The sequence below is a fragment of the Amia ocellicauda genome, chromosome 16 (assembly GCF_036373705.1).
Source record: "Amia ocellicauda isolate fAmiCal2 chromosome 16, fAmiCal2.hap1, whole genome shotgun sequence".
Lineage (NCBI taxonomy): Eukaryota > Metazoa > Chordata > Actinopteri > Amiiformes > Amiidae > Amia > Amia ocellicauda.
Window position 1 is genome coordinate 1,808,251 of NC_089865.1, and position 27,819 is coordinate 1,836,069.

Consider the following 27,819-nt stretch of genomic DNA (forward strand, 5'->3'; position numbering starts at 1 on the left):
CGGTCGGATCTGGAAGAAACTGTCCCCTATTCCCAGGACCTGGACACTGAGCAACAACTGTCCTCACTATAATAATACTAAGAAGAAGAAGAGTCACACTACAGGGTCATACGTCCCATCATTCTAAAACGGGTTATTATTAGTAGTAATAATAATTCTATAATAATATCAGGTATAGTAATAGTATAACTGCTGTGAGTGTGTGGTCAGTAACACAAGGCTCCTCTCCTGCAGAAACAGCAAGTAAATCCACAGGGTAACCCGAGGGCATCGGCCAGATACCTGCACACACACACACACACTCTGGCACGCTTCTGCCCTCTGGGGTCCAGCACAGGGATTGCACCTGTAGCAGACCTGGATTGAACTGAGGGGCTGAAGTGCTGACACTGTCTGCTTGAGCCACCGGTGTGCTGTCTGTCTGTCAGGCTGCACTTTTATAGTTTTATATATATATATATATAGACACACACTTGCACTTCTCAGTTTCCTCCATAGCAGCAGCTTCAGAGAAGTGAGGCACGGTTATCAGTCCTACTGACTCTAGCTCTGGAAGTGGAAGAGGGAGAGAGGAGAGATGGAGGGAGGAGAGGTGGAGAGTGGGGGAGAGGAGAGAGGTTGTGTTGACAGGCTGTGGATTTGGAGGGCTGGTGTGGACAGCCTGGCTCATTAGCACCTGGGATTGAGTCCCCACACCTACCTGCAGGACTGACCCCTGACCCCGACACCACACTGCCACACACGCACACAATGAGAGAGAGAGAGAGAGAGAGAGAGAGACACTCCACACTGAGAGAGCAGTAGACATACACACACACACACACACTCACAATCTCACTGAGAGTGCTCAACAGACCCAGGGCCACGGGCACACACACTAAAAACACACTGGCTGAGTGAGCATTGTGGTGAAACTGAGTAAATGGCACTGCAGGGGCAAACCCGTCCCTCTCTCTCTCTCTCTCTCTCCCTCTCTCTCTCTATTCAGTTGGCTCTATTGGATTGACTAAATTACATCAGTGTTGCCACAGCACTGACAGGCAGCCCCAGAGCTCAGAACTGGGCGATACACTGGGACAGGAAACACAGCCACTGTACATGTGCGAATTTAACAGATATTGCCAGACATCTCTCCCTCAATACAATTAAATTTGCTAGCTAATAAAGTAAAAATGAAATATACCCATTAATTACATTAATAAATACATAATAATAATACAAAAAATCATAATAATTAGAAATATACATGAATAATAATAATCCCTCTCTCAGACATAGCCGTGTGCCAGAGAGCGTGGTCATGCAAGGGCCTCTCCTGCGCGTGTTCTTTCTTTCTCCCTCACCTCCCTCTCTTTCTGTTCCTCTCCGTCTCCCCCGCCTGTCCCTCTCCCTCTCTATTTCTCTCTCTCCCTCTCCCTCCCTCCCTCTCAGTGCACAGACAGAGATCAGAGGTTTCCTGGAGTCGTCCCAGGGCTCCGAGGTTTCCAGTCCAGCTGGCGAGTAAACATGTCCATTGAAATGTACACTGCTTGACACGGGCTGTAAAACACTTTGGATATTTCTCGGCGCTTCTGTGCCTCTTGCTACTTTGCAGCCAACAAGACATAATAATCATAAGACATATACATATACATATTTAACGAACGGAGGTGAGATGAGAACCAGCAGTGAGGAGGTAAAGATACTGTTGGACAACTGTTTTTTTTATGATATACAAACACATTATTTGTCTTGGATTTACACTGGAAACGCTTTGAGGACCCTTCAGTGACGCTCCTGGCAGGACTGAGGACTGTTTGAGCTCCTGGTGCCACAGAGGTGTGAGTTGTGTGGGGTGGGGGGTGCAGGGGGTGTGTATGTGTAAGTGTGCGTGTTTGAGGGTATGTGAGTCCGGGGGCATTCTGCAGGTTCGGGGCAGTTTGACACTGTGCTGCGATACACATCTCCCCCCTCGGCCAATTAAACTGCTGTTTCTCTCTGGTGAGCACGAAAAATCACAGCACTGTGTCAGCGAACACGATGTCCCAGAGAAACACTTAAACATACACACACACACACGCACTAACACACACACACACACTCACAAACACACACACACACACACTCACAAACACACACACACATACACACACACACACTCACAAACACACACACACACGCGCACACACACACACACTAACACACACACACACACACACACTCACAAACACACTCACACACATGCACTAACACACACACACACATGCACTCACACACACACATACACACACGCACTAACACACACACATACATGCACACACTAACACACACACACATACACACACACACACTAACACACACTCACTCATACACACACACACCCTCAAAGACACACACTTACACACACAAACACACTGACACAGTCACAATAACACACACTCACACACACATTTACACGCAGACACACTCACATACACAGACAAACACACACATGTACACATGCAGACACACTAACACACACACAAACACACACATTTACACAAACCTGTAAACAAACAAACTGCTGAGACAGGGCACTGAACACCGGGCGTATATAACCCTGAACACTGTTGAGTTACACAACACAGCGCGGTGCTCAGTGTTGACACGGACCTGTGGTCAGTGAAGCCCTGAACGCTGCGTTCAGAGGTGACCACTGCGGAGAAATATATATAGAGAGACCGCTGGTGTGAAGACAGGGACTGAGAGAGAGGGGAGAAAGAAGGAGAGGAAGAGATAGAGAGAGAAGGAGAGGGAAAGAGAAGGGGGAAGAGAGAGAAAGAGAGAGAGAGCGCTGTGAGAGTGTCAGTTCACTGTTAACTGATACCGCCGTGGAATGCGAGTGCCAGAGTCCCTCTCTCCCTCTCTCCCTGTCCCTCTCTCTCTTTCGCTCTTCTTCTCTGCTTGTCTTTCTGCCGGGCCATGGAGGAGGGCCTTGGCTTCCGCTCCGGACTAATCCCTCTGGACAGACGCCCGTGACCTGGGAGTCTCTGCTGCCCCCCCCCCACCCCAGCCCCGGCACAGACGCAGGTAGGAACCCCCCCACAGCGCGGACGGCATGACTGACAGGTGTGCAGAGTGACAGCACAGTATGCCACGGCAGAGTGACAAAGCACCGCAGCGCACAGCACGGCTCACCACAGCACGGCACGGCGCAGAGCACCGGCCTGTGGGACAGCACACACTGCCAGCGGATTCCCTATGGCTCAGTGTGGGGCGCAGCGCACAGAGAGAGAGAGGGAGAGACAGGGAGAGAGGAGGAAAGGAAAGGGAGGTAGCTGAAAAGGTGAGGTGGAGTGTGCGTGTGTCTGTTACAGGTGTGCAGGTATGTGTGTGTGGAGGTGCACACTGACGCACACTGACTCACTGCCTGCCAGACTGACACACACTGACTCACTGACATTAACTGACACACTGAAACCGACAGCACTGCGTAGCCTACCCGATCACACGCCTCTAGTGCACGATGTCTGGTGCCTGAATGAAGGAGTGCGGAGGGCAGGAGGAGAGAGAGAGAAAGAGAGGGGGAAAGAGGGAGAAAGAGAGGTGCAGGCCGGTGTAGCCGAACAACTGAAGCAGCACGGGCGGAAACTTCCTCGTTCTCCCTCGCTCTCTCTCTCTCTCTCTCTCTCTCTCTCTGTGTCACAGTGGGGACAGGGGGATTGATATCAGTCAACAGGTGTCTTGAGACCCCCACACACAGCTTCCTGAAGAGCTCCCTCAGCTGTCAGACACCAACACACAGGGAGAGAAAGCAGAGACCGAGGGAGAGCGAAAAAGAGAAACAGACTGAGAGAGGGACAGACAGGCAGAGGGAGACAGAGAGACAAGGAGGGGACTGGGAGAGAAAGAGAGAGCGAGAGACAGAGGAGAGGGGGACAGACTGTCATTTGTGTTGTGTGTTGCTTTCTGCATGTTTGTTGCTTTATCCTCTTAGGGACCAGGCCGGTTGACTGAGTCTTAGATACAGAGGGACAGTGATGGTCTTTCTTCACTTCTCCAAAAACTAAAACGTCCCACCGCCTCCCCCATACCTAGAGAACAATAAAGACCGCAATATTGATGGCTGATATAAATCTGATTAAAATCAAGCAGTGGCACAGACAACTATATATGTATGCACATAATGTAGTTCGATAATGTATTAGTATTATTAGGCTATTGTTGTTCATATGGGTGTTATTGTGTGCGTTTTAAGACAACCGATCATAACGATTTTTCTATCTTTTAACGTGGGCTGTTGATCGTCACGTAAGGTCTTACAGTCCAGAGCACACAAACACACTACGTCACTGCTACGTTTCACACAGAATATAATTAGCTTGGTATTGCACCTATGACCTAGTCGTGGCGATGGGGCGGGCAGACCTCTCAGTCCTCGCTTTATTTCAAAATCAAGGCGATTAAAAACAAAACACGAAAAGACACGAAAGATGGCGCCTCCCGCCAAACACCCATCCCCCATCGCACAGCCGTCGGCCTGGTCCACTGCGGAGAGCGGAGAGGGGGGGCGGGACAACGATATGGAGAAGAGAAGAAAATCGAATCGGTTACTTTGGTGTACATACGAACACAGTACATACAGACTACACATGATCTTAATTTCAACCCCGTTTCCACAATATACATACATGTGTGTGAGATATATGTGTGAGATGTAGAAGTCGGTGTACCCTGTGTGTGGAGACGATGGTCCAGCCCAGCGCTCTCTCTCTCCCCCGCAGGGCTGTGGCGACGGAAGCCGCGCAGGGTTGCCGGCCAGCGACTCCAGGAGCGACTCCACGGCGGACGGGTGTGCCTTCGCGGTGCAAAATAAACCACTTTTACTTTCTTGTTATTTTATATTTTAGCACCGAAGCCCGGCGTGCAGTAGCCGCTCCGGGATGGAGGCCGAAGCCGCTGTGAGTAGCCCGGGTTCAGCTGCAGTGTATATTAAAACCTGGAGCTTTTTAGGCCGATGCTTCACCGCGGATCACACACACTGCATAAACAAGATAGATCTCGTATAAAAACCGAGACAGATACAGTCGTTGCGCTACTGTAATATAATGTAGAGTTTATTTCGTCGCCATTTTGAGGCCTCATTGAGGAGCGCTGCAGGGTCACGTGTTCGAGCACGATTTTGCTCTGACGCGCTCGTGGTCGCGAGGGTGCTGTGGAGGTCATCCGGGGGTCATGGGGGGGTGGAGGTCATCTGGGGGTCACGGGGGGGGGGGGTGCAGCTCATTTCCTTCAGGCCCAGTTTGAGTCCTGTGCTCACCACGTGTTGCGTGTGTTTTTACTCTGAAAACAAACTTTCCCCCATGGAGTGCAGTGTGGCTGAATTGTGTGTGTGTGTGGGGCCTGGTTATAGAGGACATATAAACCCCCCATTTCAATCTGCATCCCCCCCATTTGAAAAATATTTACCCGTACAATCCCCCCTGAAACATTTCCCTCTGTTTTCTTTCTTTTCCTCCGAATCTGACAAGCTTAGCGATCCGCTTGCTCATTAAAAATAATACATTTGGGGCTTGTCGTCCTTTCATATGTCAATACTAACCAAACAGATCGAGGTGTCATATAGGGGACAAGGTACTACATGCAAGTAACAAAAATCTCCACTATAATTACACTATGGGAGGAACAGATCTAGATGAAGTATCGCATGAGAAAGACCTAGGAGTCTACGTGGACTCCTCACTTTCTCCATCCAAACAGTGTGGGGAAGCAATAAAACAGGCAAACACGATGCTAGGGTATATTGTCAAAAGTGTGGAATTGAGAACAAGGGCAGTGATGTTCAGACTGTACAATGCACTAGTTAGAGCTCATCTGGATACTGTGGACAGTTCTGGGCTCCACACTTCAAGAAAGATATCGCTGCTCTAGAGGCAGTTCAGAGGAGAGCAACCAGACTTATTCCAGGTCTGAAGGGAATGTCCTACTGAGAGACTGAGGACCTGAACCTTCTCACCCTGGAACAGAGGAGACTACGTGGGGACTTGATCCAAGTCTTCAAAATCATGAAAGGCATCGACCACATCAAACCAGAGGAGCTTTTCCAGATCAGCAGGGACACACGCACCCGGGACACAAATGGAAATTGGGCTTCAAGGCATTCAAGACAGAAAACAGGAGACACTTCTTCACACAGAGAGGCGTCACAATCTGAACAAACTCCCCAGCGATGTGGCTGAAGAGACAATTTGGGAACATTCAAAAACAGACTGGATAGGATCCTTGATCACTTAGATATTAATGGACACCAAACGAGCACGATGGGGCGAATGGGCTCCTCTCTACTGGACACTTTCTTATGTTCTAAAATCAGTGACACGTGACTTCTAATGCATGACACGTTTGGTTTGGATGAAGAGAACTTGGAAGAAATGTACAAAAAACAACTTTTTAATTTGTCAACAATAGGATAAATAATTTAAAGTGAATTCATATTATCCCACAGTTATGTTTTTAATTTTACTACCAGTAGATTAGAAAATAAACCCAGATAATGAATGTTGTTTTTGTATACTGACGTGGGAATATTATTGAATATCCTCTCCTGCTCGCTCTTTCTCTCCCTCTCTCTCCAGCTCACCAGCAGTCAGACCCAGACAAGCTCCACCCCCCCCAGCCCGGCGTCACCGCCCCCCCCCAGTGCCCCGCGCTACGGCACCATCATTCCCAATCGCATCTTCGTCGGGGGCATCGACTTCAAGGTCAGACACACCCTTGTCCTCCTCCCCCTGTCTCCGTTCAGCAGCGCTCCATCCAGGGGATAAAATTAACTTTTTTGGCCACTAGCCACTGTGTCTGGTAGAAGGAAAAAACTTACCAGCCACTTGGTATTTTTACCAGCCAAAGGCAAACATCACCAGAAATGCATGAGGGTGCGTAAATGTGTGGTGAACATGTTAAAATGTGGCATTTATTCAGATAGTTAATCAATCACAATAACAAAAGCTAATTGCACACCTGTATAGAGTAGACAGGTGTGTATGAGGGAAAAGTATCTGGATAGAAAAACATGCTCCCACAGTTTCTACTTGCACGTGTTATAAGGTCTTTGATCAAAACATCGCATTCTGTTGAATTATAACACTTGCTAGTAGAGACTGTGCGGGAGCATCTTTTTCAAATTAATCGATCACATATGCAATAACATGGCAGCTAATGGGGATCTGATCTGTATAAACACTAAACTAACACATGAGAAGGGGTGTTATATGGTGAAACATCATTGCTCTTCATACTCCTCTTCCTCTTCACGGCTACTCCCTTCTCTGGGTCTCTGCCCGTCATTAAAAGGATTTCATTGGATTGGCTAGATATTCATAGAGTCACGGTCTGTGGTGGGTAAAAAAGATATAATCTCCAGGAATGATGACAGACCGTAACGTCCTTCCATTGCTCAGTACCTGCACGCCAGCAAAGACGCGATGCAAACAAAACACGTTTCTCTTCAGCAGAATCTCCGCTACGCAGCAAAAATGCACGTCTCCATCGCAAATAGTTTCCCAATAGATTAATACGTTGTAATTGATGCAATTGATGAATGCTTATCTAACACAACAACTTTGTTGAATAAATATCTATGTTAAAATACATTAGAAGCCGTATGGAAATGGCATAATAACAGCAGACCTGTCAACTCTCACGCACCTCGTGTCAGACTCTTGTATTATTGTCACAATTTCAAATTAACTATAAAGGTTGTGACTATTTGTTTATAAAGGAATATTTGCAATTACATCTGTAATTGACCGACCAATATGTTTTTCTTTTTCATTTTTTATACATTTTCATTCAATTGCAGTTTAGCAATGTGAGCTGCAATGAAAATGCCTTAACGTTAGCGTCCTTGTGGCAATGTTTTCCGGTCACAACAGCGAAATACAAAATGTATAAGACCTACCCATCTAGCTAATTGATACAATCCACTTGACTAAGTGATGGACTCCTCCTCTCCACACCTCACTCAGACTGCCGCTCTGCGTTCGGAAACACACCTGTGCGTTTGAGTTCCAGTGAATACAGAATAAAGAGCAGTGGCTGCTGTGTGTGTGTGTTCATGTGTTTGTTGCTCCTCTTTCCTTTTCTGAAACACTTTGATCCAGGTAATTAAAAAGTCAGTAATTATGACTATGAAAAATAATTAAAAGTCATTATTTTTCCACATCCTTAACCACCTTACTTCTGCTTCATTGCTCGCCATGATATCTGTCCTCCTGGACCAAAGACTGTCCAGGTGCCATATATTTTCAAAAAACATGATATTGCGGTTTGCCAAATCAACTAACATACCAACACTACAACGTCACCAAATTAATTCGTATTTTGAACATCCGACAAATACTCCATCAGAAACTAAAAGTTGAGTCCCGTACACTAAAATTGACAGATTTACCCAACACTGGCTAAATGTACCCACATTTGACGGGTGGCAGATGTTATTTTTATTCCCTGCCTCCATCCCTTTCTTCCTGTCCATCCACTGTCCGTTGTCTTGCCGCCTGCTCCTTTCCTGTCTCTCCTCTTCCCTTCTCTCCCTACTCCTCTCCTCCCCTGTCCCCTTGCCTCCTCTCCTCCCCTCTCCCTGCTCCCCATCTCTTCTCTACCTCTTCTTTCTCTCTCCTCTCCTTTCTCCTCTTTGTCTGTTTCTACCCCTCCGTCCCTCCCTGGGGGTGGGGTGGTTGTGTGTTTGTATACTCCACTCCTCTTCTCGTTTGTGTCTGTGAATCGCTGAGAATTGCACTGTGCGGCCGTCAAGGGTTCCCTCCACGAACCCCGAGGGACGCAGTGCATTTCTGAGAGTCCCGGTGGACGGAGCGCTGACGTCACGCTGGCACTTCTGTTGCTGTTGTCTTGAAGAGCTCGGTGGAAAAAGCCCAGAGAGGGGTTTCTCAGCGCTGGGCCAGACAGTGGCGGGGGGGCAGTGACGTGTGTGTGCTGGCTGAGCTCTCCGAGGCGCTCCGACGGGTCTATTGAACATATCCGCCTCCGGTCATATCCAGGCCGGCTTTGACAAGTTGCAGCGTGTCCCTGGCTGGTGGGAAAGCCGCGGAGCTGTCACTGGTGCCAGGCCTGTTTTGCTGTGAATGACAGATCTGTCCTGTAGGTATTTTGGGGTTTTGTTGGTCTGTGTTTACGGTGGGAAGCCCTGGGACTCTCAAGCCGCACAGTGGGCCCGAGACGACCTCGCCGGAGGACAGACTCCTCCTCATAAGAAGAAGAAGAGCATAAGAGAGTGTCCAGTCGAGAGGAGCCCATTCGCCCCATCGTGCTCGTTTGGTGTCCATTAATAACTAAGTGATCAAGGATCCTATCCAGTCTGTTGTTGAATGTTCCCAAATTGTCTCTTCAGCCACATCGCTGGGGAGTTTGTTCAGATTGTGACGCCTCTCTGTGTGAAGAAGTGTCTCCTGATTTCTGTCTCGAATGCCTTAAACCCAATTTCCATTTGTGTCCCCGGGTGCGTGTGTCCCTGCTGATCTGGAAAAGCTCCTCTGGTCTGATGTGTGTAAGACAATTAACTGATCTAACGAAGACAACTGATTGACCAGCAGTTGAGAGTCCAGCAGCCTGAGGACCCGGAGTGACACCTTGCTGCTGTATAAAATTAAATGTAAAGTGCACTCTCTGTGAGTGATGTGACAGTAAATGTACATTTAGTGGGGCCACCGGTTACAGCACCAGTTCTCTCGATCTACGTTTGTGCCCTGTAGCCGGTGATAGTTTCCCACAGTGTGCACGTTGGGCCGCGAGACAGCACTTCTCTGCTTGTTTTGTCTTGGAAGTGCTGCACTTAGAGCTGCACGTCAGCAAACCGTAACTCACGCCTGCAGAGCGCTGCACACACACACACACACACACACACACACACACCAGCAGTGCAGCGAGGGAGCGGCAGGTCCGTGTGGACGCAGCGTGGACAGGGTCTGTGTGCCACGATAGAGCCGTTCATTGACCTGCTGTCTGATTCTGCAGTCTTGTGGTGTGTGAGCTGTGTGTATGTGCGTGTGTGTGTGTGTTTGTGTGTTGTGAGCTGTGTGTGCGCAAAGCCCTGGCGTGTGTGTGTGTGTTGTGAGCTGTATGTGTGTAAAGCCCTGGTGTGTGTGTGTGTTGTGAGCAGTGTGTGTTTCCCCAGACCAACGAGAGTGACCTGCGCCGCTTCTTCTCGCAGTTCGGGCCGGTGAAGGAGGTGAAGATTGTGAGTGACCGTGCGGGCGTGTCCAAGGGGTGAGTGAGTGAGCGTCGCAGACACATGGCCCAGAGGCCCTGAGGAACCAAGAGACACTGGGAGACTGAGAGACACTGAGACCCTGAGGGACACAGTCACTGACACCCTGAGGCCCTGACACACTGACATCCTAAGACCCTGACACACTGAGGCCCTGAGGGGGACCGAGAAACTGAGGGACCGAGAGACACTGACACACTGAGACCCTGACACACTGACACTCTGAGGGACTGTCGCTCCTTGTGTCCCTCAGGTACGGCTTCGTGACTTTCCAGACCCAAGAGGACGCCCAGAAGATCCTCCAGGAAGTAAGGCTGGGACACACAGTCTCACATAGTGCTGGGTGTGATGGTGTGTGAGCGAGAGTGAGAGTGTGAGAGAGGCTGTGCATGTGACAATGACTGAGTAGGCGTGTGCCAGAGAGAGAGAGGAGAACAATGTCTCTCTCAGTCACTCTCTCTCTCTCTCCCATCTCTTCCTCTCTCGCTCTCCAGGCTGATAAAGTTTGCTTCAGGGACAAGAGACTGAATATCGGCCAGGCCATCCGTAAGCAGCAGATGAGCTTCTATCGTATGTACCGCCCTGAGACACACACTGACACTCTCACACTAACACACACTGACACTGTCAAACTCACACATTGACACACACACTGATGTTAACACTCTCACACACACACACACACCTGGCTCATGGCCTCGGCAACTCACAAAATGACACCTGAACACTGACAAACTGAACAGCCGTGCCGTGAATGAATCCTGTCTCTGGCTTTGTGTCCTGAACGCCATTGTCTCTCTTTCTCTCAGCTGCTTCCTCTCTTTCGCCTGCCTGCCTGTCACGTTCTGTCATTCCCTTCCAGCCAGCGCCGGTCCACCTCCCTTATCTCTCCTATCCCTCGCTCTGCTCTTTTGTTTCCTTGTACAGGTCCACCTATCTCTCCCCCTCCATCTCTGCCTGTGTCCTCTCTGCTGTCGCTGTGGCATTGTTGCCCACCCCTCCCCTGTCTGTCAATGTCCCGGACGCTGTTCCTTTGTCTGTGCGCCCCCCCGTCTCAGCTGTGACCTCACAATCCGACCCATTAATTACTTTCTCCCTCTTTCCCACTATCCCCTGTCCTCTCTCCTGTGTGTGTATGTGTGTGTGTGTGTCAGATGGAGGTTTCCCAGACACCAGCCCCAGCGTAGCCCCCCCAGCTCCTGGGGGCACCCTGTACCTCACCACCCCCACTGGATACCCCTACACGTTCCACAATGGCGTGGCGTACTTCCACAGCCCGGAGCCCAGCCTCACCCAGAACCACTGGCCTGTAAGTGCCGCCCCAGTCTGCCTGCCTGTCTGCCACTGGTGTCTGACTGTTATTGTGGATCACTTGTGCCTGTCTGTCTGTCTGTCTGCCGGCCAGGTACCTGTCTTTGTCTGTCTGGGTCAGTTACCCTGTCTGTCTGAGTTACCTGTCTGTCTGTCCGGGTCAGTTACATGTTTGTCTGTCTTTGCCTTTCTGTCCCTGGTGACTGACATTCTAGTAATAAAAAAAGAACCGCATTATGAACCTAAAAAATGAGTAGATTAGCCCCTGTGTGACCCGCTGTCTGTCCATCTGTCCGTCCGTCTGTGCTGCAGCCACGGTCAGTGTCCAGTTCTCCTGTGATGGTGACCCACCAGGCCCAGCCCGTCTTCCCACAGCCTTCCTACCACCACTACCAGGTCAGTGAGACGCCCCGATGCACCTGCACACTCCGGACACAAACCACAGAGTGCGTAGGTGCGCTACGGGAAACGGTGTGGAGATGAGATGACCTGACGCCTCTCTCTCTGTCTTCCCCCCCCCCTGCAGGCCTCTGCGCAGTGCGTCCCGGGACACTGGCAGTGGAGCCTCCCCCAGGTAGGGGCAGAGCGGAGCCGTGACTGTTGTCCGATTCCGATTCTTATCGATTCCCAGTTTCGATTCCAATGTGGTAAAAAAAAACTTCTTGATATCAAACACATTTATTCTGTGTCTTAGTTTACAAAACATGTAGTTGCAGCTGAATACCATGAACAAAAATCAGCAGGCTACATAAAACTGAGGACTCGTTTAAGAGCTGTATGTGTGCAAAACTGTTAAATTAACACTAGAAGCGCCGACATTTCGAACTACCTACAAGCGCCAAAGCCGGTCATTGTAACCGATAGCTCTTTAACAGCTGTGATATGACAATCAAAGGCAAAATCGCATTAAAACTCATACGTTTTATTCATGAACATCAAATACAACATTTGTATAGCACAAATGGATTATTTAAATTGATATATGATCATAAAATATAAATATTATTGCTATGAATAACAAAGCACTTTTTTTTTCTAAACACACACACTGCAGTCAAAACATGAATAACTATATATCCTACAATAAGCAAAACGCTCAAAAACGGCATACAATAAGAGAATGAAACAAGTGTAAACGTAAATATTGGAATAATGCGCAAAAGCAATATTTTATAGTTCAAAAATAATTATTGCATTTATCAAAACATAATTGTACACTAAAGTAAACATTTTCAACACCGTGTCAACTTTGTTTCTGCACTTTCGCTGCATGAGCTCGTCCCTCACACTGCATTGTGACAGCCTCTCCAGGTGACACTTTTACTGCACGAATATACAGCATCGCAATAAATGCTGCTCCGCTGATAATGTCCGTGAATCATGATTGTGGTGGATGTGCTGCGCTATTGCACTCTATTGCAGTAGCATCGCGTATTGATCAGTGGAGTAAAAGCACTCGGTGCCATTTGGACCTGCGTTTCACTCGCAGTGTTTTCACAGCACTGACACAAACCCACGAGTGATCTGTCATTGCCAGTATCACTGATCCCCTGAATCACTCATGTTCATACACACGCATGTCCAAAATGAGCTCTCTTCAGTTTTTGGCTTCTGACTTCGCAAAATGTAGCCCCACTTTCGAGCGCTTCCCCCCGCGGTCCATCGCGACTGATGTTTACATGACGATGACGTAGATTAGCGAGGAAGCTCCTGGCAGATCGCCGTTCGGGTCCTCACACATGACGTGTAAAAAAATCCGGTCTATCTGAAAATGCGCACACAGGAATCGATAAGTGGAATCGAAATTTTAATTTTAACAAGTATCCGATTCCTCACCTTAAGTATCCGATTCCAGAATTGGAATCGATTTTTGATACCCTTCCCTATGTGTGTGTCTGTGTCAGTTGTGTGTGAGTGTGTGTGTGTGTGTGTGTCATGTGGTAGAAGAAAATCTTGGAGTCGGGCGTTCTAATCAGAATTTATTACGTGCACGGGAAGAACAAGTCACACACAACTCAAAAGATTTAAGGCTAGCATAACACTGTTCTTCAAAAGTTTTAAGACAGAACAAAGCTTTTATACCCCCTCTGGGACATAACATTAACATTTTACAAACTGTCTGAATGGTCATTTCTAATAACTAGCAGTGATTTCATTGGCATCCTAAACTAAGCTTTCCCATCTTATCAATATTATAATCAATACTCATGAATAATAATCATTAACCTCTACATTGCCAATTACATTATAAGGTAATTTGCAGTTAATACGTTGCAAGAAAGGAATGTGAGCTGCTGATTACCAAGTGAGGAGTAACAGCACACCAAGGACAAAGGCAGGATAGGATTTCTATATTTTACCCCCACAGTCAGTTGTGTGTGTGCGTGTGGCAGTGGTGTGCGTGTGTCAGTAGTGTGTGCACGTGTGGCAGTGGTGTGCGTGTGTCAGTAGTGTGTGCACGTGTGTCAGTGGTGTGCGTGTGTCAGTAGTGTGTGCACGTGTGGCAGTGGTGTGCATGTGTCAGTAGTGTGCCTGTGTCAGTGGTGTGCGTGTGTTAAAGTGCTGAGTCTTGTCAGTCCGCAGTGCCGGTCGGCCCCACTCTGTACATGCAGTCCTCTGAGCTGATGTACTGCCCCCTGGAGCTGCCCCCCCCTGACGGAGGCTGTGCCACCCCTGCCCTGCCCCTGCTGGAGGCCACTGTCCCCGAGGTACCCCCCCACACCCCTACACAACCCTCACACCTCGCACATGCACACTATTAGTTGTCCGGGCGTGTGGCCACTGTAGCGTGTGCGCTATGTGTTGACGGCTGCTCTCTCATGTTTGAAGCGTGACGATGGAATGCTCACCGCCTGTTCGCCATACCTGATGCCGTGGCAACACCTCCATGACCACGCAGTGCAGCCGGCCTATCACCCGGTGTTTGCCCAGGGCCCCCCCATCCTGCAGCCGGACCCCTGCAAGGTGAGGGACAGAACCCCTCCTGCCTGCCTGCCTGTCTGTCTATCTGTCTATCTGCCTGTCTCTCTGTCTGCCTGTCTGTCTCTGTGTGCCTGCCTGCCTGTCTCAAACCCCTCTGTGACCCGAGTTCTCCCTCCTGTTGCTGTTGTTGTAGTAGTGGTGTAGTAGTGGTGTAGTCCCTGGCCTCCCCTTCCTGTGTCCCACCCGCGCGTCTCCCTCTTGTGTCCCCCTCAGGAGCAGAGGCTGCCGAGACGAGGGTTCCCCCCGAAGCCCCGCTCCGGCCGCAGCCCCCACCACACACACCCCCGCAAGGAGTACGGCCAGGAGGTCGCTGCCCCCCTCCTCCCGGCCGGCGCAGACACCTTCAAGTAGAGCGACGGGGGGGGGCAGGGGATCTGGGGGGGGGGGGCAGAAGAGAGCAGTGTTCGAAGAGGACAGGCTTGTCAGGAGAGGAGTGAGGTCTCGGTCTGGGGTCTGCACTGTGCCGCACTGTACCGTCCTGGGGGGGGGGGGGGTGCCACAGGCTTTTATACATTTTTTAGTTGTCTTCGATCTTTTAATCAGCAGATGTAAGAGGGACAGAGGGGGGACTCAGTTAGTCCAGCGGTGGCAGGGGGTCCATTTACAGACCTGGGGAACACAGAGACGCACACACACACACTACAGACCACCCGCCGTTGTGTAACACTGAGGTCAGGACCCTGATCAGAAATCTCCACACCTGTGCCCTGCTTGTGTGGCAGCATTTTGTGTGTCGGCGTGTGTCTGCGTGTGTCTGCGTGTGTGAGTGTGTGCAACGTGGAAGCCCCGCCTTCTGTAGGTTGCCAGCAGGACTTCGCCGCTAGAGTCACTTTTATATTCTTTGCAGAGTCCTTCTCTCTGTTTTTGTACTTTTAATTTAAATGTCGTTGTTTTATTTCATAGTGACGGGAGGAGGTCGATGTACTGGGCCGGGGAGAGCCGAGTGGTCAATTATCGGAACAGACGGAAAGTAGATTCATAAATCAGAATTCGTCACCACTCGGGATTCACACACGTGTCTAAACATCAAAGCAATAGTCTATCAATAGTCAATGCAGTCTGCGCCGGAGGGAAGGGGGCTGTGGGGGGGGGACACAGATTATTTGCGGAAGGAAGGGGGCTGAGATTCACTGGGGCGCTGCAGTCCCCTCATTTCCACACTAGAGGGCAGCTTTCACTAAGAATGCAGCCCAGTGCAAAACCACTCACTGGTTCCTAAACGCGGTGCATGCTGGGAGTTTCCATCTCGTCTCCTTAACGAGCGATTGTCCCCACGGCCGAGGGGGATTCCAGCCTCCTCTCCAGCCCCCCGGCCTGACCGCGGGGAAGAACGGTCACATTTTAGAAATGTTTTTTTGGTTTTTATAGTATGTGTATTTTTGTTTTTGTACAATTATATCATTACTGTCTGTTATTTAAACAGAAAGAAAAATAACAAAAACAATAGGATTGGATCTTGTCAGTTTTAAAGGTGCGAGACGAAGGCTAGCTCTCGAGATGGGAGCCCAGTTTACGCGGTTTTTGTAGAGGTCGTATTGGGTCGGCGCACTGTGAGCGCACTGTGAATCGCTGCCCATGTGGGGAAGGGGTTGTGAAGCTATCACTGCTGAACTGTACTCTTGTGTGTCTGTGTGTTTGTGAAAGACACACGTGTTGTTTCTGGATTTAGACGGGTCAGTGGGGGAACAGAGGGAGGGCCGGGGTTTGTCGTCAGAGAGCTGTCCTGGGAAAGACACGCGCACACACACACACTGTCACACATACAGTCACACACATACATACACACACATTGTCACGCACATACAGATGTACTGTCACACTCACACTCTGTCACACACAAACACTCTGTCACACTGTTACACACACTGTCACACACAAACACACACTTACACACACACACACTGTTACACACACACACTCTCACACTTACACACACTGTCACACACACTCTGTCACACTGTTACACACACACTGTCACACACAAACACACACTTACACACACACACACTGTTACACACACACACTCTCACACTTACACACACTGTCACACACACTCTGTCACACTGTTACACACACACTGTCACACACAAACACACACTTACACACACACACTGTCACACACACACACACTCTGTCACACTGTTGCACACACTCCTTGCGGCTCCAGTTAGGATTAATAACCGACTCTCCGTCACCAGCCCCCCCAGCAGCTCTCAATATTTTACTTTACTGGCGGTGATGCCGTTGTGTCTGGAGTCTGTTATGTGTGGCGTGTCATATCTGTAGCAGTGGAATGGGGGGGCTCTTCTCTGTTGTGTGTACATAGTTCCTGCTCTCCGTTCAGTTTGTGTCGCAGCGTTCGAGAGGTTTGCGCTGGTGCCGTCGCGCTCTCTGATTTGTACTTATTTATTGTTTTCTTAATTGTAGTGGGGGTGGGGGGGTAGAATTCTGAATGTTGTAAAGGGGGGCGGTATTTTAACACAAGAGCGCCGACCAGAATTATTTGATAGGGGGCGGGGGGTTGTTCTGTAGTTTTGAAAGTGGAAAATGTATAAAAAAAAGAAATAAATTATTTTGAGGAGTGGTGTGTTGTGTTGCTGTGCTGAGACTGGGGGTGTGTAGCAGACGGACAGGACGTGAGCACGGCCTCCTGACCCCGGAGGACTGTGCTGTCGTTTGTGTGTCCCCTGTCGTGTCTTGTGTCTGTCCACTCGTGGGACGCCCGCGCTCCCTGGTGGACTGCATCTGTCTGTCCGCCTGTCTTTCCCTCTGTCTGTCTGCCTGCCTGCCCGTCTGTCTGTCCCTCTGCGATAGTCCAGCTCTTTCTATTGGTTCCGATGCTCAGGGATTGTTTTTCTCGCCTGTGTGAACCAGCAGTCAGTCAGTCTGTCTGTCTCTCTCTCTCTCTTCCTCTCCCTCTCTCTCCCGGTTAACTCGGTAGCCTCTGGTCGACCCCTTGTGGCCCGTATGTGATCAGTCTGGGTGTAAGGCATCCGTCAGTCCGGCCTCCGCAGTGAAGACAGGAAGGGGCAGGAGCCGTCCGTGCCCCCTCCCCCTCTCCTCTCCCGGACCGGAGCAGATGGACGATCTGGGGATAAACAAACCGCAGGGGATCGGGTTACAGCCCCCCTCGCCCCCCACAGCTGGCTCCCATTACAGCTTCAACATCAGGCGGCAGCGAGAGTGCGGAGACACGGACCCCCGTCCCATCCGCACACCGCGACACGGCTACAGCGTGGACGGACGACAGCGACCCGCTCCCTCCTGTCCCAGCGATGACTAAACGAGAGAGACGCTTCCGCTCTGTAGGAAAAACATCTGAGCGTCTATTTTTATTGTGTGTTTATTTTTGGACACCTCTGTGGTTCAGTCCCAGGGTTTGCAAACACAAAGGTTCTGCAGGCAGGTGTGGAGGAGGAATAGTAATCCTTCAGTGGCTCAGCAGTGTTGGGTCACAGGTTTGGGCCGGTCTGCTGTAAAGTGTGTGTGGGGGGGGTTTGGCAATGACTATTAATAGGTGTCTGCTCCCTCCCCCCCTGCCCGGCCCCCACACCCACAATCGGCCACGGCCGGGTCTGCTCTGGAAAGAAATGGGAAAATCAACAAACGCTGGGACTGTGTGCGTCTGGAGGGGGGGGGCGGCGAGGAGCTCCCACATGACGCATCGCTGCAGGAATGTTATGGAAACCGGGGGGGGGGGGTGGGCCGCCAGGCGGAGGGTCTGTTTCTGGTTTTGTTTTTAAACCCGGGGGATCCCACTGGACTGCTCCGCTCTCTCTGCCAGGGTCGGCCGCGCTCCCAGGCCTGTGCTGGGCCCGGGGGGGCAGCAGTCCCGTTGGGAGATGGGGAGATTGGGACCAGCTGCACGGTAGGGGGGGGCAAAACAGGAGGGCAGCTCGCTCTCTTATTACACACTTCTCTAAAATAATTAGGTTAAGGGTGCTATGAAATGAATACTAATGATTCCTGCTATTTTGGGTCTGAGTGGCAGCCAGTTTTCAGATCATATTTCACATTGATTTAAACTTTTTCCCTTCTGTGGAAATCAAGTCTCGAGGGAGGGGGGGCCCTGCTTGGTGGTCTCTTCATTAATGCGTTCTTTTTGTGAATGGATGCGCCTGCCACCCACCACTGCTCAGACGCCGGGCTCTTGAGTGGCTGCTTTTCACAGGAACCCGGTCAGTGTGAAGGGGTCACGGGGTCACGGCAGTGGGGCGAAGAGGCCCGGGAGAAGCCGTGTCCGGCCCCGGCCCTCGCCCCACACGGGGGCCCCAGTCAGGGCAGGGCTGAGTGTGTCGTTGGCCAGGAGGAAGTGGAGGGAGGGGTATCTGAGGTGTGTGTTTACTGCCGCTCAGGTTAGTCCTGGGTCACACAAGCGAATGCAGAATTCACCTTCCACTGGAAAACGTGATTATTATGATTTCTTTATTAGCAGATGCCCGTGTTTGCACAGACATTTTAAAGCATTACAGAAGTGCAGTAACAATACAAGGTACAATAAGCACACATCCTAGTACAGTGGCGTAACAAGTGTAGAATACAGTCCCAGATATGCCCTACAGGGAGTGGGGGGTGTAGTTTACTGTGTTTTACCACGGTATTGTCTTTGATACATAGTGTACCTGCTAATGATGGTCAGTAGCCACTGGACCGTGTTGGCTGCTGGGGTCAGTGCAGTTTAACTATCAATGGAGCTTCAAACAAAAAGCATCAAAATGCAACCACACAGCACCGCACACAGCAGGGGCCGAAACTGGGACGTCCATTCACCGCGGATTATGGGGGTCCATTCTCCCGCAGCAGCCCCATCCGCTTCCTCCGGGCAGCGGCTTCCTCTGAGGATTGTCCAGGGCCTGCCCGCTCCCCACCCCCTCCCCGCCTGCCGCCCAGACCACAGAAAAAGAGTTAAAAGAAATGTGTGTGAATATGTCCTCCCTCCATCCGCCCCCTCTCCCTCCCTCCCTCCCTCCCTCCCAGGAGCGCAGACAGACTGGCATCTGACGGGCTGGTTCTGGAGGCGCCCGCTCTGATCAAAGTTTACTTTTGCGTATATTTGTAATAGCGTTACAATATTACTATAAATGCTTGTTATTATTAGACTATTTTAAAACGAAGAAAGCAGCGGACTGATTGATGGAGGATTAAAAACACTGGGAGACGCAGCAGCTTTTGCACTTCCCTTTTGTGGGCTATTTTAAGCGTCTTTCTCCCGGTCGGGGCGGACTGACGTGGCCGGGGCACCAGTACGTTTTCTGCCCAGTTGTGCTCAACCCACCCTGCGGCTCTACGCCTCTCTCTCTCCGGGCCGTGTGTGAGCAATCTGCCGAGGCATCCGCGGATTACAGACCCGTTACTGTATCCCCTCCCGAGCCCGAGGGGGCACTCCGGCCCCGGGCGCGGGATGCTCAGGGCGCCGCGCTAGCCTCCGGGACGCACCCGTGTCCGGCCGGCCTGCGCTGCGATGGGCTGCGGGCTGAGGAAGCTGGAGGAGCCGGAGGACAGCAGCCCCGGCAAGATCTACTCCACCCTGAAGAGAGCGCAAGTGGAGACCCGCACCGACACGGCGTACGAGTATCTGCTGCTGGACTTCAGCCTGGAGGGTAAGGGACCGGCCGTCAGATTTCGTTTTGAAGAGCAGTGCTCCTCTGTGCGCCACAGTTGTGCCCAGGCTTGGCGCAACTTTCACCCAGCTGTGATCAGGGGGAACCAGGGGCTCGATCTGGGTCTGTATCGGCGTCCTCGGATACTTGGTTGCAATCCTGCCCGTGTGCGTGTCTGCACTTGCACTGCCGGTTATTACGCGCGGACTTTACTCCGCCAGCGCCTGATCGGTAACAGTATCGAGTTATATATAATGTAGAGTAAAGGCATGGGCACAGAAGATGAGAAGCGCGGAGGGTATTTAGTGTTGAAATGCAGCTAGCTGTAAGTTAGTCCCCCAGTAAGACGGTGAGATGGACAGACGGGGGTTGGATGAGGGGAAGTTCACTGCCTCTGATTCTCTCAGTCGCGCTGTTCATCTTTTCCACGAATCAAAAAATAGGTCGATTGGGGTCTCCCTCCCTCCCTCCCTCCTCTGCACGCTTGCATTTCCTCTCCTAAGGCCTTCGTTTCCATCCGGTAGAGGGAGACTGTGCTGGCATGTGGATTCCTGCACACACACACACACACACACACACACACAGACACGCACACTGACACACACACACAGACACGCACACTGACACACACACACACACAGACACGCACACTGAGACACACAGACACGCACACTGACACACACACACACACACTGAGACACACTGACACACACACACAGAGACACACACACACACTGAGACACACACACACTGAGACACACACACACTGAGACACACTGACACACACACACAGAGACACACACACACTGAGACACACACACACACACACACTGAGACACACACACACTGAGACACACACACTGAGACACACTGACACACACACACTGAGACACACACACACTGAGACACACACACACTGAGACACACACACTGAGACACACTGACACACACACACTGACACACACACACTGAGACACACACACACTGACACACACAGAGACATACACACACACACAGTGCGGAGGGTGGGGTGTGGGTGGCCAGGCTCTTGTTTTCCTCCACTCCATGAACGCTATAAATATTCTAGAGAGCCATGGATTCTGAATAATGAATAATGGTGTCTTTATTAGGCTTCGTCCACGCCCACTCTGCAGCCCCCCGTGTGAAGCCCACCCTGCCCCCACCAGATCTGATCGTCAGACAGAGCTTCTGAAGTGGGGTGGGGGGGCTCAGCTCTTTAGTGTCCAGCTTTGGAAAACGCGGTGCAGAGGTCTCCCGTTCGGAGGGGTGCTGTGGCACAGGGTCCCTGCGCCTCTACAGGGGGTGGCGGTGGTGGTGAGGCGTGGGACAGTGGCACACTGTGTACTGTACCTGCTCTGCTGCTGGATGGAGGGATGGAGGGATGGATTGAAAGAAAGATACAGACAAGACTATAGGAAGAGGCCTACAGCCAACTTGGCTCATTTTTCATTCTGAAATGTTGATATTGATTTGATGGCCGAGTGACAGAGCAGAGTCTTAGAGAGGAAGAGAGAGAGAGTGTACAGGCAGGGGGTTTGTTGGGAGGTTTAATCTGTGTTATGATTTTTTTAATCCATAAATCTGCGGGGGATTACTGTGCCGAACAAGGGCTGGGGGCTGTAATCCCCACATATTAATCTCAGTGTGGGATTATGGGGGTGGCAGTCCTCCCCCACTTATTTTCCATTTTGATCCCAGATGAGGGGAGCCCCCTCCCCCCCACACACTTGTCAGTGAGAGAGAGAGAGATGGAGAGAGAGCGTGTTAATTGTAAAAAATGTTCATTAGCTGCATAGAAGTCGCTGAATGACAGGGGCTCCCTGGCTGCGTTCCTCCCGCTCTGTCAGCAGTGCCAGGCGCCGGGGGTCGAGATGGCCCTGCCTGGTCTGCTGGCTGTTCATGGGCCATCAGGGGACACAGGGGCCACTCTCACCCAAATCACATGACAAGGTCTCAGCTGCTCTGGGCACAGCGCTCACAGAGAGACCCCCAACAGACCGCACAGGGTCCCACACAGCCTCCCTCCCGCGGTCCTCCTTACCTTTTGTAAACCCTCCTCCTGTATTCTCTCCCTCTCCAGCCTCTCTCTCTCTCTGTCCTGCAGTACCCCCTCTCCCTCCCTCCATCCCCCCCTCCCTGTTGGGGAACAGAGGCTCCAGTGTTGAGCTGCAGGAACGGGGGTGAGGTGGGGCTGGGGGGTTGGAAAGACGCACACAGTGTATTCGGGCCGCTCTGGGGACAACGCCGGATACACACTGACCGCAGCACATGGGCCGATCGGCAGAGGCGGCAAACATTATTATTGCTGATATGATCCTTATTGTGGCTTGTAAAGGTTCTGGTGTGATTGTGTGCGTGTGTGTGAACGAGTGGGGCAGTGTGCCAGTCTTGTGTTTATTAAACAGCGGCTCCATTGTGGGCACAGGAAGCCCCACTGCTCTGATATTCTGGGGGTGGCACTTGTGGGGGGGGGGGGTGGCATTAATGTGTCTGGCAGGGGCTGGAGAGGCGGTGTGGGGGGGTTAAAAAACTGAGGCCAGGCAGCCGTTGCCATGATACTGAAGCTGAAACACAGCAAATGATAAACAGATTACTGGTAGCTTGTTTCCTGATGTACTTTCTCCCTCTCCCCCTCTCCCTCTCCCTCTCCCCCTCTCTCTCTCTCTCTCTAACACTTTCTCCCTCCCTCTCTTGTTGTTTGTTTGTTTTCCTGCCTCCGTCTCGTTCCTATCGTTCTTGCTTATAACTTTCCGTTTCTCCACACTTCCCATTCTCTCCCCCTCTCTCCTCTCCTCTCCTCTCCTCCCTGCAGGCTGCAGTTGCCCGTCAGTGCAGTGTGTGAGCTCCCTGACCGAGCTGCCCCAGGCCCTGCAGAGCCACTACAGGGAGGGCTTCCAGCTGGCCGCCCTGCACCCCGTCATCCTGTCCGTGGGCCGGTCCCGCCCGCTGCCCCTCAGCCTGCTGTACCGCGCGGTGCTGTCCCGGCCCCGGTACAGGTACACACACCCCTGACACCCCCCACCACACACATACGCACACACACCACAGGATGCCACATCTTACCTCTCCATCTCTCTCTCACACCTCCTTTTTCACTCCTTCCTTCCCTCTCTCTCGCTCTCCCCCTCAGTAAGCAGGCTGCCCCAGTGGCTCAAAGCACGCCCCGGCTGTGGGTGGAGGAGTGGCCGCTGCCCGGAGACACCCTGACCAGTGACAGCGTGAGAGCTCTTATCGACAGGGTGCGTCCGTCCCTCCGTCTGCGTCCGTCTCTGTCCGTCTGTCCGTCTGCCTGCCTGTCTTACTGAACTTTGACCCCTCTGTCTAGGATATGATTGTGTGGCTTTCTTGTCCTACTGGTCTCTCTCTCTCTCTCTCTCTCTGTCTCTCTCTCTAGGTGAACGCCAATTCTCAGGGGGGGGTGCGGTTCGTGTGCTCAGTGCTGCAGCAGGGAGGCGGGGGGCCACGGAGCTGTAACGGGGGGCTGCCCAGCTCGCGGGGAGGTAGCAGCCGGAGCCCCCCAAGCAGCCGCGCAGGCGAAGGAGGGATGGAGGAGGACGGCACAGCGCGCAGTCAGGGTGAGAGAAAATGAAAACGGCATCCACAGCTGGGTTTAATGAACATAAGAACATAAGAAAGTGTCCAGTGGAGAGGAGGCCATTCGCCCCATCCTGCTCGTTTGGTGTCCATTAATAACTAAGTGATCAAGGATCCTATCCAGTCTGTTTCTGAATGTTCCCAAATTGTCTCTTCAGCCACATCGCTGGGGAGTTTGTTCAGATTGTGACGCCTCTCTGTGTGAAGAAGTGTCTCCTGTTTTCTGTCTTGAATGCCTTGAAGCCCAATTTCCATTTGTGTCCCCGGGTGCGTGTGTCCCTGCTGATCTGGAAAAGCTCCTCTGGATTGATGTGGTCGATGCCTTTCATGATTTTGAAGACTTGGATCAAGTCCCCACGTAGTCTCCTCTGTTCCAGGGTGAAAAGGTTCAGGTCTCTCATGCAGGGGACCCGTCCCCACTGGGGGGCGCTTGAGCAGTCAGAGTTAAGCTGTTGGGAGCTCCAATCAGATGACTAAAATCTGAAGCATGAGTAACAACAGCCAGCATCAATAAATTAACGTTTAACCCCCCCACTTCTCTCTCTCGTTCTCAGATCTGCGGCTCTTGGTGCTGTTCCACTCCTGGCCCCCCGGCTCCCCCGCCCCGGCGGCCCTGCCCTGCTCCTACCACCAGGGGGCTCTGTCCATGCGGGTGTCGCGCAAGGGCCAGGCGGTCTGCGCGCTGGAGGCCGATTGGCTGGAGCTGACGGCCGCCTACTACCGCAAGGGCTGGTCATTGGTCGACTCCTTCGTGTACTGGGACACGCCCAGAGGTGAGGCTCCAATCACGTCGGCCGATTGCAGTGTGTGGCACCGTGATCAATAACACGTGGGTCAACGGGCCGCAGTGCTGACACATCACGGTCACATGACCTCTAAGGCCACAAATCTGAGCGATGGGGGCGTCGTCTCTCGCGCCACGGTCCCTGAAAGCCCGATAGTGCGCTGTGGGGGAACGTCTCACCGAGCTGCTGCCGTTCCCGTCGTGCCGGCTGTGATTGTGATTGTCGTTGTTGTTGTGGTGGCAGGGGAGCCCGTGCCGCGCTCTCTGGAGGGGCTGTTTGTGTACGAGGAGCCCTGCCCCGGCCCCGGAGCCCCCCCGGCCAACGACACCATCGTGGTGGAGCAGTGGACGGTGATCGAGGTGAGTGGGGGGTCAGAGGGGTTAACAGGGGCGTCGGGAGGAGCCGATTATGGCTGTGCACCCCCCCCGGGCCTCAGTGTACTGACCCTGCCCCGCTCTGTTTGTGCGTCTCTCCGGTGTCCAGGGCTCGGAGGTGAAGGCGGACTACGGCCCCCTGGTCCACACGCTGGCGGAGTTCGGCTGGCTGCTCACCTGTGTGCTGCCCACGCCGATCATCAGACACGACAGGTACGCTGCAGGAGCCTCGTCAGTGTGTCGTGTGGCGGTGTGTGCGTCGTTTTCCGGGGTGTTTTGTCGGGTGTGTCGGGGGAAGGGGCGCCCTGTTTGTGTGTGGCGGTGCGTGCCATGTTGTTGAGTGGCGTGTGTTGTGACGTGGTGTTGTTGTTGCAGTGAGGGCAATCTGGCCACCAAGCAAGTGGTGTTCCTCCAGAGGCCCGTCAGAACCCCCGAGCCGGCGCAGCGGCGAACAGAGGTGAGGGCCGATCTCGGGCTGCAAGCCGGTGACCAGACGCAGGAAATGTCCTCCCGCCCCCTGCCTGCTGGGGTGAACAGCACTGAGCACTGCAGACTAGGGGCTCGGTGTTGTGGGAGTTTGTGCGACGGGCAGCTGAGTTTGGAGAGTGGGAGCCCCCTAGTGTTCCCGCTGATCACTGCACCCTCCCTGTGTCTCGCCTCAGAGAGGCAGACACACAGAGACAGAGGCAGACAGGCGGACACAAGCAGACAGGCAGACCCACAGACACACAGAGAGGCAGACAGACAGACAGGGCTAGAAGGCAGTCTTGTGCTTCTGTACCTGCCATTTTTTATAATTGGTCTCTTTCCCTCTCTCGCTCTCTCTCCCTCTCTCTATCCCAGGCTGGCTCTCAGTGCAGTGAGGTGTCAAAGCGCTCGGTGAGCAGGGGAGTGGGGGTGTCCCTGGCTGATGACCTGTCTCCCTGTGGGGGGGGTGTGGGGGCATTCCCGGGGTTCGGAGGGGGATACCCCAGCGCCCTCACCGACCTGGAGGAGGGGGGCTTCGAGCAGGACGAGGGGGCTGCGCAGGTCACCTGTATGTGAGAGACGACCGACTGACACTGACACACACTCACACACTGACTGACTGACTGACTGACACACACAATGACAGAAGCACCGCCCTGAACAGAGACCCTAACACCCCCTCCGCACTGGGACCCCTGCCTGTCCCGGCCCCCTCAGTGAGGCAGCGCAGACCCCCAGAGACCCCCTCTCTCTGTGGACAGGAACCACCCTGACGCCCAGCGGCTCCCCACGGAGACAGTTCTTACGACTTAACTCATTCAATTCGCATCCTGGAATGGAGTGGGGTGGGGGGGGACAGTATCATTAGAAACATCCCACCCCCCAACAGACTCAGCACTACGGGACCCCCAGAGGCACAGACTGGGAGACACGGACATTAAGCTCCCCCCCACACTGGCTCAGCCGCAGGCAGCGGGGCGGACAGGTGTAACCCGCCGGCCCGTCCACTCCAGGACCCCCAGGGCAACACGGGCGGCTCCTCGGGTTCCACTTCGAGGCTTCTGTCCCGCCCCCCAGACGGACTGTCTCGCTGGGCCCGGGTCTCCGAGCCTCTGGACCTCAAGGCAGAACCCAGCTTTTCCCAAACCGTCAGGGGGACTTCTTGTGGTTTGATTTTTCTTCTTGTATTTTATCAGAATCCTGGATAATTGTGTTTTTTAAATCTGTATTTTATTTTTAACAGCACGGAGACGGAGAAAGCGAGAGAGAGGCTCTGATGACCGGCCCTGCTGATGTCAGTGAGTGACAGCTCAGTGGCTGTGAGGGGCGGCACAGTTGTTGTTGTTGGTATTTTTGTATGTTCCAGTATTGTCTGTTCATTTTTGCACATCATACGCAGAGCAGCGCTCACACACGCACCAGCCCCCCCACCCCCACCCCCACCCCCACCCCAAAAGCCTGTACCACGTCCCTCGAACCCACGGCTCAAACACCATTACACATCTGCATTTTGAATTGCGTCAGTTACCGTTTGAAATTTGGAATTGAAAAATGACTAACTGTGTCCTGTTTGATGATTTGAAAATATAACCTCATCTGTACATCACAACAACATAAACACAGTGTAAGATTAAAGGCACAACAGTCCCAACCAGAAGAGTGGGAGACAAATATGCGGTTGAATATTGCAAATATGCAAATATCCTGCATCTCAATGAGGGGAGGAGATGAGACCAAGAAAGATAGACGGGTTTGTTATTCAAAGTGGAGCTCCTGCGTGTCCTGCTAGAAACATATCTCCCTGACACACACACAGTCAGCGCTCGTTATAATACTGTGAACGGTTTAACTACACCAATGAGAAGGCAGACACTGCAAGGCAACACTTCAGTTCAGTTGTAGACCATCTTTGTTGTCGTGCCGAGTTTGTCGAGATATTCCAATGAGATTGTATTTTCAAACACAAATCATAAATTGAAATACAAATGATGGAAAATACAGAACATCAAACACTTGTGAAAGTACATATTTGAGTAATAGTAACTGGTGATCGTGAAACAGGACGCAACTGTAGATTTGTAAGATAAGATTTTGGAAAAGTCACCAGAAATACAGACATTTTTCTAAAATCGTGAGTTTCAAAGTGTCGGATTTAAATTGCATTAGAAACAGAGCAGGAATCCCCGCGTTTTGTATTTTATAAATACTGTCATCTTAATTTTTGTATACACACACACACACTACACAGACCCGCTGAGTGACTCATACCTGAGCAGTATTGATCACAGCCGAGATGCAGGGACTGTTTCACACGGCTGGTTGGGGGTTTTTGTGGTTATTTTTAACTTTTTTAAATAAAAGAAACCTCTGTTGAATTTTAGTTTGGTCTGGAGTAACCTTTCTGAAGGGCGGAGGTCGAGGGTCAGGGGTCAGCCTTGAGAGCG

The 27,819-nt window shown here is 51.8% G+C and overlaps 2 protein-coding genes across 2 annotated transcripts; both read left to right on the forward strand.

The window, feature by feature from the left end:
* Positions 1-4,755: 4,755 nt before the first annotated feature.
* On the forward strand, positions 4,756-14,887 carry LOC136711802 (protein boule-like). The gene is made up of 11 exons (XM_066688273.1): positions 4,756-4,919; positions 6,594-6,719; positions 10,148-10,239; positions 10,494-10,548; positions 10,735-10,810; positions 11,395-11,549; positions 11,864-11,947; positions 12,078-12,125; positions 14,128-14,259; positions 14,381-14,515; positions 14,747-14,887. Exons 1-11 carry the CDS (start codon positions 4,902-4,904, stop codon positions 14,882-14,884), a joined length of 1,059 nt encoding a protein of 352 aa, XP_066544370.1. The 5' UTR covers positions 4,756-4,901; the 3' UTR covers positions 14,885-14,887.
* A 4,617-nt stretch (positions 14,888-19,504) lies between these two features.
* Positions 19,505-27,755, forward strand: rftn2 (raftlin family member 2). The gene is made up of 9 exons (XM_066688477.1): positions 19,505-20,133; positions 22,967-23,150; positions 23,285-23,393; positions 23,549-23,729; positions 24,303-24,521; positions 24,777-24,892; positions 25,017-25,120; positions 25,283-25,364; positions 25,751-27,755. The coding sequence occupies exons 1-9, from the start codon at positions 19,995-19,997 to the stop codon at positions 25,949-25,951; spliced, it is 1,335 nt and encodes a 444-aa protein (XP_066544574.1). The 5' UTR covers positions 19,505-19,994; the 3' UTR covers positions 25,952-27,755.
* Positions 27,756-27,819: the final 64 nt, after the last annotated feature.